Below are 11,590 nucleotides of genomic sequence, written 5' to 3' on the forward strand. Positions count from 1 at the left end.
TGCCTATTTTTGCACATGTAATATGAGTTTTAAGAGTGCCTATCACACACACACACACACACACACACCGCCTATCACAAGGGTAGTTGTGAAGAACAAATGAGATCTATTTCTTACGCAGTGCCTGGTACAAAAGTCTCACTATTAGCCCTTAGTAGAAGAAGTAAGATCAGGAGGAGGAGGAGTGGAAGGGCCACAGGATTAAAACTGGGATGGCTTGATGTCAGTCTTGACTGTCATTAATTGCGCAATTCACTTCACCGCTCCTGGCCTCGGTTTCCTCATCTCTAAAATGAAAGAATCATTAAAATCCCCTCCACCTTTATAATTCGATTGTGCGTCTTTTGCTATGCTCTTTCATTCCCTCAGAATCTGAAAAATCCTTCTAAAGTCGATTGAATTCAATCTCTTGAGATAAAACTTCTCGACGAAAACTGTTGTTGAGAATAAATGAGATAATGCATAAGACAAACGTTTGCTGGCACAGAACCTGGAACATGGTAAGCGCTCTACAAATGTGAGCTGTACTCCCTAAGCACTATTATCCACCCCCGCCCGTCCCCCCACGAGAATGTAAACCCCAGGAGAGCAGAGACCCTGTTGGTCCTGCTCATTCCTGTATCCTGAGCGCCTGGACTGTTGTTTGCACATCCTGAATTGAATAAATAAGTAGTCTAAGTGTCCTGCCCCTGCAAGGCTTCCTGGGCAGTTTCCTCAAGGGCAGAATGAAGAGTCAGTAAGATCCCTTCCAGCTGTACAACCATGAGACCGCTTTTGTATCCCACCCGCTTCTGGAGTCTGAAAACCTTGGTTGAGGTCTCAACCCCGGAATAATCCAAAGCTATTTTGGAACGTGAGCCTAGCGCCTGGGTCCACCTTCGTTGCCATGGCAGCGGTTCCGCCCCCGAGCTCTGCAGATCCCTCACCCTGATTGGCTGAACAGCTCCCTCCCTCTCCGGATGGGGCCACCGCCGCCATTGTGCGGCGCTGGTCCCCTAAGAGGGTTCCCTCTGCGGCGAGTGTCTTGTGCTTTCGCCCTCGCTTCTCGCTTTTATCCGGGAGCCCGGCGGGTCCGGGACTCCCGTCCGTGCCGGTGCGGGCGCCGGCATGTGGCTGTGGGAGGAACAGGGGGGCCTCCTGGGCCCCTTCTCCTTCCTGCTACTGCTGCTCCTGCTGGTAACGCGTAGTCCCTTCAATGCCTGCCTCTTCACCGGCAGCCTCTACCTCTTGCTGCGCCTGTTCAGCTTTGAGCCTGTGCCCTCCCGCAGAGCCCTGCAGGTGCTCAAGCCGCGGGACCGCGTTTCCGCCATCGCTCACCGCGGCGGCAGCCACGACGCGCCCGAGAACACGCTGGCGGCCATTCGGCTGGTGAGTCCCCCACGCTTCGCGCCCCCCACCCCCGCCCCTCCTGGGAGGTTGTACTTCTGCTTGACCTTCCGAAGGTTCTCCAGTATTCTCATGATACCTTTCGTACACAGGGAATATATCCCAGTGGCCGTCTATCCCTCTGAAGTCAGAAATCTCACAACTTATTTGTATCACACAGCACATACCTACATATTTGCTATATGCCAGGCACTGAGGACACACTCCTAAACAAGACAGAAAGGGCCTCGGCTTTCACAGAGCTTGCGCTGGGATGGGGAAAATCCGCCTTAAACAACACACAAGTGAGATACTTTAAGAGAGTGAAAAGTGTAATGAAGAAATAGGGTAACGGGATAAGGAATGACTGGGAAGAGGACTTGGGCTATTTTGGATAGAGTAATCAGAAAAATCCCCTCAGAAGACCTGTCTTGAGCTGCAGCTGGGATTGTGAGAAGGAGCCAGCCTTAGATCAAGAGAAATGTGTTCCAGGAAAGGAGAACAGCGAGTGCAAAAGCCGGGAGGTGGGGACGATGTTGGAACGTTCAGGTAAGAGACTATACACTATGTGATCTGACTTCAAGGAACAAGAACAAAGACTAGCAAATGAAGCAGGACATGTGGCCAGATTAAGTACAGTCTCTGGCAGTAGTTGAGTTTATTCTAAATGGATCATATTCACAGGAGCTGTGTTTGCTTGTCCTGCAAATTATCTCTCTCCTTATCACCTTTTTCTCCAAACACACAGTTTATGCCAGACAGCCCCTGCAGCTGGACTGCTGATCCAATTTCTGCCTCTTGTTCACAAGCTCTCCTGAGACTCTTGCTCCCTCCAAGATCCTGGCAGTCTCCCTCCTGACTTCATAATGATAGTTTGCATAGTAAGAGAGATTTACACTTATACAGGCGCTTTTGCATCTGTGGAAGTACATCTCTTCCTCACATTTCTTTGAGAGATTATTTTAACACTGAATGGGTAGGAAAACTGACTCAAACACATGCAGCTCCTTCTAGAATTCAGCCTTCTGGTTCCAAGACCCAGTGCTTTTCTTTGTCAGAGATTAGACCGTGTTCCGGGATGTAAAAACCTGGACTCGCTATCTAGCTAGGGACAGACAGTATTACATAACGAGCAAGTTACTTAAGCTTTTGTGTCCCAATCGGAGTCCCCAGTAGGGTGTGGAAACAAGACACCATCAGGGCACCTTTCTTTACTCTACCCTCCCCGCCTGACTTCAGTTTCCCTATCTGTAAAATGGGAGTGATACTGGTATCCACCTAATAGGCTATATAATTCAGTGAGGTAGTCCACAGAAAGTGCTTGGCCCATGATAACCTCCACAAATGTAAGCTCTTTAGGCCAATAATCTAAAGATGGCCTTCATTTTCAAAATCAGCTCAGTGGGGCGACTGGGTGGCTCAGTCGGTTAAGTGTCCGACTTCAGCTCAGGTCATGATCTCGCAGTCCTTGAGTTCAAGCCCCACGTCGGGCTCTGTGCTGACAGCTCAGAGCCTGGAGCCTGCTTCGGATTCTGTGTCTCCCTCTCTCTCTGACCCTCCCCCATTCATGCTCTGTCTCTCTCTGTCTCAAAAATAAATAAACATTAAGAAAAAAAATTTTAAAAAAATCAGCTCAGTGTAAATATAAAAAATTTTAAGTTTGAAGAAGGAAGGGGGTCAGGAAGGCAGCTTTTAATTTAGTGGAGGACACCTAACTCTGTGTTAGTAAACCAAGTTAGACTTCTCTTATGCTTCTTTCCCCTTGGTTCTTTGTGGGGCTTTTGTTTGTTTTTGTTTTTTTTAGTAATCTCTACACCCAACGTGGGGCTCAAGCTCACAACCCCGAGATCAAGTAGCATGCTCTACCGACAGAGTCGTCCAGGTGATTTAATATCTTTCTATTTATTTTTAAATAGAAAGCTAGAAAAGGTGCTCTGTCTCCCTTCCATCACAAAGAACCAAGGGAAGGGGTGCTTGGCTGGCTCATTTGGAAGAGCATGCGACTCTTGATCTCAAGGTTGTGAGTTCCAGCCCCGTGCTGGGTGTAGAGATTACTTAAAAATAAAATACTGGGATGCCTGGGTGGTTCAGTTAGTTAAGCGTCCGACTTTGGCTCAGGTCATGATCTCACAGTTGGTGAGTTTGAGCCCCGCATCGGGCTCTGTGCTGACACTTCAGAGTCTAGAGCCTGGAGCCTACTTCAAATTCTGTGTCTCCCTCTCTCTTTGCCCCCTCCCCTTCTCATGCTCTTTCTCTCTCCCTCAAAAATAAATAAACATTAAAATAAATAAATAAATAAAATCCTTAAAAATAAATAAAAATAAATAAATATAAAGATATTGGAGAATGTATTTTACATTCTGTCTTACACTCAAATAGGTCAGGTGAAGTAACATAGCTATACAGGAGAATTGTCATGAAAAGAAAGATAATTATAAGGAAAAAAGTACATAATTGCCATTGGCTTCCATTTCAACTAACCTTTATGTAAGTTGCCTTAAAGTGTAACTCAGTGTTAATTGAACACAGAAGGCATTCCTAAGTATTTATCAATGATGTAGTGGTTTGGCCAGGAACACATTTGACTGAATATTAATCATATTAAACGAGGAAGTATGTATGTGAAATACACATACACATATAGTGTTTCATATCCTGTTGTGTTCTAAGGGAATTATAGTAATTTCCATTCATGTTTGGGTTGTGCATATCTTTAATATGTGTAATAAACATTGTGCCAAGTTGATTCCTGGTCTTAAGAGGAAATGAATTGTGTTAGTTCAACTTGTTTGAATATCGATGAACTTTTTATCTATAACAAAATTTAGCTGCTGAATACAGACTGCAGAAGATAAAGCCGAATCCTCTCTCAGCTTCGAAAGGAACATGTAGTTTATTTCCATCAAAGTTTGTTTTTTGTCCTGTTCTTCCTCCCTTTGTATGTTTGCAGCTCATAATTTATATTCTCAAGCATCTTACTATGTAAAAAATCAGGAAAGACATTCTGAGAATGGTAGAATTTCTGGTAGATTATAAAATTGATATAGAAGGAAAAACTTGAGAGAAGTTAAATAAGTGTATTCCAAAAACAGATACATGATTATAAACAGTGACTGAGGAATTTAATTATACCCACAGTCCATTCTTTGCACAGGAGCCAGAGTGCAGCTTTAAAAGTATAAATCAGATTATGTCCAGCTCTTATTTACAATCCTCCAGTGGTTCTCTACTGGAATTAAATAAAATTTGAACACCTTCTATCTTATATCTTTTTCAAAGCCCCGTTCTCTGTTCCAGCCACCCTAGGTGCTTATTAGGATGCTTTTGGCTTCATGTAATAGAGACTCTAACTTCAAACACCTCAAACAGTAAGAGGACTTAGTATCTCACATAACAAGAATATGTGGGAGAGGTGACTTCTAGGATGGTTTGTTCAGCTGTTCAATTAATGTTTTTTGAAAAAAACTTTTTAATGTTTATTTATTTTGAGAGAGACAGAGTGAGAGTGGTGGAGGGGCAGAAAGAGGAGACACAGAATCTGAAGCAGCTGTCAGCACAGCTGCGGGGCTCAAACTCACAAACTGCCAGGTATGACCTGAACCGAAGTCAGACACTCAACCAACTGAGCCACCCAGATGCCCCTCAGCTGTTCAATTTGTAATCATGGGACTCAGGTTGTGTTGATCTGTCTGCTCTGCCATCTGCAGCATATTTACTAGTCTTCCTCATTGCAGTCCCATTCTTACACATTACACCATCCACTCTCAATCCCTCTTTCCCAGAAGCCTCCATCCTACACACACACACACACACACACACACACACACACACACAGAGGGTTTGGAATTAGTTCACTTACTCCAAACACAAGAGAAAGCTGAAAAATGGGGCAAGAATAGGTCTCTACGAGCAGGGAAGAAGGGGAATAGATTTGGGTACACAGTCAACACTTTGTGACTCCATCCTACATTGTGGTCTTTCTATTATACTTGCTATTTCTTTTACTTGGAAACTCTTTGTATGGTTTTTCTCCCTTTGATCATTAAGGCCTCAGCTCAGATGTCATATTCTTTTTTTTTTTAATGTTTATTTTTGACAGAGAGACAGCACGAGTAGGGGAGGGGCCGAAAGAGAGGGAGACACAGAATCCGAAGTAGGCTCCAGGCTCTGAGCTGTCAGCACAGAGCCCGACGCGGGGCTTGAACTCATAGACCGTGAGATCATGACCCTAAGCCGAAGTCGGACGCTCAACAGACTGAGCCACCCAGGCGCCCCTCAGATGTCATATTCTTAGGCCTTCCTTGGCGGCCTTGTCTAGTGACCCTCACCTGCCTTAACCTTCACATTACTCTCTGTTTTCTTTTTCAAAACATTTGTCACCATCATAATTTACATGTAACATGTTTGTAATCTGTTTCTCCCTACTGAAATATAAGATCCATAATCCTTTTCTTTCTTGTTCACCACTGTCTCCTCACTTCTTAAAACAGTACCTCCTATCTCATAGGCACTCAGTAAGTATTTGTTGGTAGGATTGTGATGTATTAATACCCAATAAATCCATAAGAATAGATACTCAACATTATCAGCCATCAGGAAAATAGAAATCAAAGCCACAATGAAATACCTATTAGGGTGGCTATAACAGACAGACAATAACAAGTTTCGACAAGGTTGTGGAGAAATTGGAACCTTCATACACTACCAGTGGGGCAAACAGTCTGGCAGTTCCTTAAAAGGTTAAACATAGAGTTATCATCTTAAAACATACATCATGCAAAAACTTGTTCGTAGATTATTCAAACAACAGAAATATCCATCAGCTGGTGAATGGATAAATAAAATGTGATATGTCCATACAATGGAATAGTATTTGGCAAGAAAAAAGAATGATGTCCTGATACATATTACAACATGAATGAACCTTAGAAACATACTAAGTGAGGGGTGCTTGGGTGGCTCAGTCAGTTAAGCATCTGACTTCGTCCGACTTCGGCTCAGGTCATGGTCTCCCGATTTGTCAGTTCAGGCTCCACATCCAGCCCTGTGCTGACAGCTCAGAGCCTGGAACCTACTTTAGGTTCTGTCTCCCTCTCTCTCTCTCTTCCCTTCCCCTGCTGGTGGTGCTCTGTCTCTCTCTCAAAAATAAACATTAAAAAGAAAAGAAATATGCTAAGTGAAAAAAGCCAGTCACAGAAGACTGCATATTATATAATTCTATTAAATAAAATGTTTAGGGGTACCTGGATGGCTCATCCTGTTTAGCATTTGACCCTTGATTTGGGCCCATGGTTTGTGAGATCGAGTCCTGCATCAGGCTTTGTGCTGACAGAACATGGAACCTGTTTGGGATTCTCTCTCCCTCTTTCTCTACCCCTCCCCTGCTCATGTGCTCACTGTCTCTCTCTCTCTCTCTCTCTCTCTCTCTCTCTCTCTCTCTCACCCTCTGTCTCTCTTTCTATCCCAAAATAAATAAGTAAACCTTTAAAAAATAATAAAAATAAATAAATAAAGTGTCTAGAATGGGCAAATCCATAGAGATAGAGGGACTTAGAGGGGTCGGGAATGTGGATTGCTAATGGACACACGGTTTCTTTTTGAGGTGATGAAAATGTTCTAAAATTGTGGTGATGGTTGCACAGCTCTGTGAATATAATAAAAACCACTGAATTGTACATGGATGAATTATACACCAAAAAACACTGCCGTTCTGTGTTTTACTAGTGGAATCTGTGGTTTTCATTATCAGTCAACACAAATGAAGTTCTTTAAGTGAAGTTACAGTATAGTGATGGATATTTAAAACGTACTTTTCAATGAAACAGTTAAAAAGTCATATAAGTATAATGAATTTGTTAAAGCAAATAGTTTTAAAACCAACTTTATCAAAGTATAATTTACATTAATAGAAGAGACATTTTCATTGTACAGTTTGATTAGTTTTGATAAATACATACACCTGGGTAACCACTATCTTAATCTATATCCATCACCCCAGAAAGTTCCTTTGTGCTCTCTTTGGAGTTAATCCTCTACTCACCCCTCTGCCCCAAGGCCACTATTGATCTGATTGCTATTACTATACTACACTGTGCTATTCTATTACTTAAACTATTAGTATAATTTTAAAATAAATTATTTCATTTTATTTTTTTTTAAGTTTTTTTTTTTTAATGTCTATTCATTTTTGAGAGAGAGACAGGGCGAGAGAGAGCATGAGCAGGGGAGGGCAGAGAGAGAGGGGGACACAGAATCCAAAGCGGACTCCAGGCTCTGAGCTGTCAGCACAGAGCCCGACGCGGGGCTTGAATTCATGGACCATGAGATCATGACCTGAGCCGAAGTCGGACGCTCAACCGACTGAGCCACCCAGGCGCCCCTAAATTATTTCATTTTAAATAAAATAAATTTTATTTTAATTTTTTAAAATAAATACATTTAACATAAAATAAAGTTTTAATAAAATTGCAATGTTTTTATAAACTTGTTTATGTGAAATTTAATGTTTTTGTGTGAAATTTTATGTGAATGTTTTATGTGAAATTTTGTATGTATAGAAGAAAAGATACTATTATAAGGAATTGTTATAAATGAAAAGATGAGTACGAATTATATACTGATACATGAATTAGAATCAGGAGCTTACCTTTTTGCCTCTGTATCTGGAATAACATAAAAGTCCTGGTAAAGAAAGTTGAATGCAGCCATTAGAAGATCTGGTCTGAGAAACTCTAGTATGGTGATTCTTTTATAAAGCTTTTGTTTGGGCCTTCATAAACTACTTAGAAAAGACAAATAAATGAACTCATTAGTTCTAGTAATCTTGCTAAGATACAATGTCTCCCCATTGTTATTTCTTGCATTGCAACTAAATAAAGATGGCCCTAATGAATACAGATATAATTGAACCTAATTATAGTGCCCGCCTCAAGGACTAAGGAGAACATTTGTGTCACAGTGAGACAGTTCCATTGTGAATACTGAAAATGTCATCTTGTTTTATGTCATAAATGATATAATCCATATTGATTTCCCAATGTACTATTGTCTTTAATTTAGAAAAGATATCTTTTAATCTTATAAAACGATTAACTTTTTAACCAGTATAAGATGTAATCATTATCGTAATGGCTTTTTCTCTCAGATGTGTTTTCTGAATCAAAACTTATGTTGAGAGCCAACCTCGAGCCAGGCACCAAGCTTGGTAATTTACATGCATTCTTTCTAAATCTTCACAACTCTTAGGGTCATTAGAAAAGTATCATCTTAAAAAGGATGAAACTGAGCTTAGAGTATGATAAGTAACTAGATGACACAGCCAGTGAGTGATAGAATTGGGATTTTTAGATGGGGAAAATCTTGGTCATAATGTGGACGTCAAACTTTGAAGCTTAGAAGAAAATATAGTTGTGTTATATCTTTATAAATGTAGGAAAGGATTTAAATAAGGTAGAATAATCTATGCCCATAAAGGACATGACTGATAAATCCAACCATGTTACAATTAAAAATGTGTTAAAGAACACAATAAATAGCAACGGCTAACATTTATTGAATGTCTACTGTGCACTGGTACAAGAGTTGTACACCATTTCCAGGTACTTAATTGTAATTATGTATGTAGCAAATACATAAAGACCTGTAAGGGAATGGCACAGGAATGATGCACATCAACTTGAAGATGGAGAAAAAGGGGGAGAAATTTCACTCTATCTGTAGGGTCAGTAGTAAACATCTAATGGTTAAGAGTACAGCCTCTACTCTGTCCTAGTTTGTACAACCGAGAGCAAGTTTCTTAATCTGTTTCCTCATCTGAAAATGAATATATCAATAGTACCTACCCAAATATGGCAAGAATCAAATGAGTTAATACATTTAAAGCACTTAGAATAGTGCCTGACTATATAGAAAAGGCTTATTAAATAGTAACTATTACTGTGTTTTAGGGCAGCAAGAGATAGAAGGAAATACGGCAAAATATTAACATCTGTGAAGTCTTTTTTGCTGTATACTGCTCTGGGTGTTTGCATAATTAATTTTTTTTTTTTTAATTTAAAATCTTGATCGTGGTGAGCATTTCATGTCTTCATTGTGACAAGCCAAGGAAGCAAATGTGGGTTAGCGTGTCTCAGAGGAGCGTGCTCAGGTTCTCTTTTTATATATTCTAATGTTCACGTTCTCTTTGTAGATAAATTCTAGTGTACCTTATCATGCTTACCAGCTTGTTGGCCAACAGCCAGTGCTGCTCACATAAACAAATGTAATGTCCCCTAGAAGCAGGCCTGGTGTTTCTGATACAGAAGGTAGAGTTAAACCAACTAAACCCTGGCTCATCCTGTTTATGCCGAAGTAGTGCAATATACAGCTAATCAACAAACACAGGGTAATCAGAGATGCTGTACCAAACAGAGTGTAGGTAAACATGGAATTTGTCTAAATATTTGTAATTGTGAGCCATTAATGGCCCAAAGAGGTAAAGCAACCAAAGAAAACTTAGTTCCAGAAACCTCTCCGTCTACTACCATGGGTGGGGAATTTGAAGCGTTTGAGGAATCCCTAAGTGTGCAGGTTGAAGGAAGGTTATATCATCTGGAAAAGTAGAAACTGGAACTGGATGGGTTGCTATTTGTTACAGGAAGGGGAAGGAATCGGTAAGAGAAGCTGTCTCCTTAGCTAGCCCTGTTGGTTGTCTGGAGCATTTAGATTGTAAAGTGACCTTGGCCACTTGCCATTAATATTGTTGATGTTTTTGTTAAGGCAGCTAAGAATGGAGCAACAGGTGTGGAGTTGGACATTGAGTTTACTTCCGACGGGATTCCTGTCTTAATGCATGATAACACAGTTGATAGGACGACCGATGGTACTGGTCGATTGTGTGACTTGACGTTTGAACAAATTAGGAAGCTTAATCCTGCAGCAAATCACAGGTTAAGGTAAGTGGTTCGTTGTCACTTAAATGTACCTTTCAGCTTTGTTGGAGATCACAGAAAGACACTGGCACCTTCTAATCACATCTTCTCCAGGAAAATTGTTTTGTTGTGTTTTGTTTTGAACTGTATACAGGTTTCCCAAGTAATGAGCACGGTGCCAGAAACAACAGAAATAAGGCATGGATGTTTTTCATCTTTTCCCACGGAGGCCAAATTTGGCTTTGGAATTATTCTCAAGACAATATCTAGTCACTAACATTACTAACATTAGACAATTACTCTGTACTGTCATATAAATTTTATATATATAAAATATACATATATATACAAAAAATTATAAATATATATACATATATATATTTATATATATATATACACATGCACATATATATATGTGTATATATATCAGAACTAGTCCTGTAAGATATTCCACAAGAAAAAGGTTCTGTGATTAACTCAGATCAAGCACTATACTCTAGATGTTCCCCTTGGGGACAAACAGTCCACATCAACAATTCTTACCTTCACTTTAATGTTTCCCAAAAGTGAACGATCACAGAACCCACACCATTCCCACCATTAACAGCTATAAACACATTGGAATTAGTATACTGGGTAATAAACTTTGGAATGTGGTTATTTAAATCCCTCCCAAAATGTGTGCTCATTGTTACTCATCTTGTATCAGTTCTCTGGACAATGATCAATACTCCTTGAGTATTCAACCCAGTGATTATGTTATAGTCCTCTATAAAAGATTTAGACTTTATTTTCCTAGGATCTGAAAGAAATTACAAATAGGGGCACCAGAGTGGCTCAGTCAGTTGAGCATCCAACTTCGATCAGGTTATGATCTCACAGTTTGTGAGTTCAAACCTCACATCAGGCTCTGTGCTAACAGCTAGGAGCCTGAAACCTGTTTCTGATTCTGTGTCTCCCTCTCTTTCTGCCCCTCCCCTGTCTGCACTCTGTCTCTCTCTCTCTCTCACTCTCTCAAAAATAAATAAACATTAAAAAAAAAAAAAAAAAAAGAGGGGCGCCTGGGTGGCGCAGTCGGTTAAGCGTCCGACTTCAGCCAGGTCACGATCTCGCGGTCCATGAGTTCGAGCCCCGCGTCGGGCTCTGGGCTGATGGCTGGGAGCCTGGAGCCTGTTTCCGATTCTGTGTCTCCCTCTCTCTCTGCCCCTCCCCCGTTCATGATCTGTCTCTCTCTGTCCCAAAAATAAATAAACGTTGAAAAAAAAATTTAAAAAAAAAAAAAAAAGAAAAGTCAAACAAAGGAAATTATACCTTAA

The 11,590-nt window shown here is 40.7% G+C and overlaps 1 protein-coding gene across 2 annotated transcripts in view; it reads left to right on the plus strand.

The window, feature by feature from the left end:
* Positions 1 to 950: 950 nt before the first annotated feature.
* The window catches only part of GDE1 (glycerophosphodiester phosphodiesterase 1), a 20,582-nt gene continuing 9,942 nt past the window's right edge, over positions 951 to 11,590 (plus strand). The window contains exons 1-2 of one of the 2 annotated variants that reach the window (XM_040458927.1): positions 951 to 1,368; positions 10,123 to 10,298. In XM_040458927.1, coding sequence (XP_040314861.1) covers positions 1,108 to 1,368; positions 10,123 to 10,298 — 437 coding nt within the window. In that variant the 5' untranslated portion in view covers positions 951 to 1,107. The remainder of the gene's footprint in view (positions 1,369 to 10,122; positions 10,299 to 11,590) is intronic. The other variant, XM_040458928.1, reaches the window with a different exon arrangement.

This window comes from Herpailurus yagouaroundi, unplaced genomic scaffold (genome assembly GCF_014898765.1).
Source record: "Herpailurus yagouaroundi ecotype Mexico unplaced genomic scaffold, PumYag 222, whole genome shotgun sequence".
Lineage (NCBI taxonomy): Eukaryota > Metazoa > Chordata > Mammalia > Carnivora > Felidae > Herpailurus > Herpailurus yagouaroundi.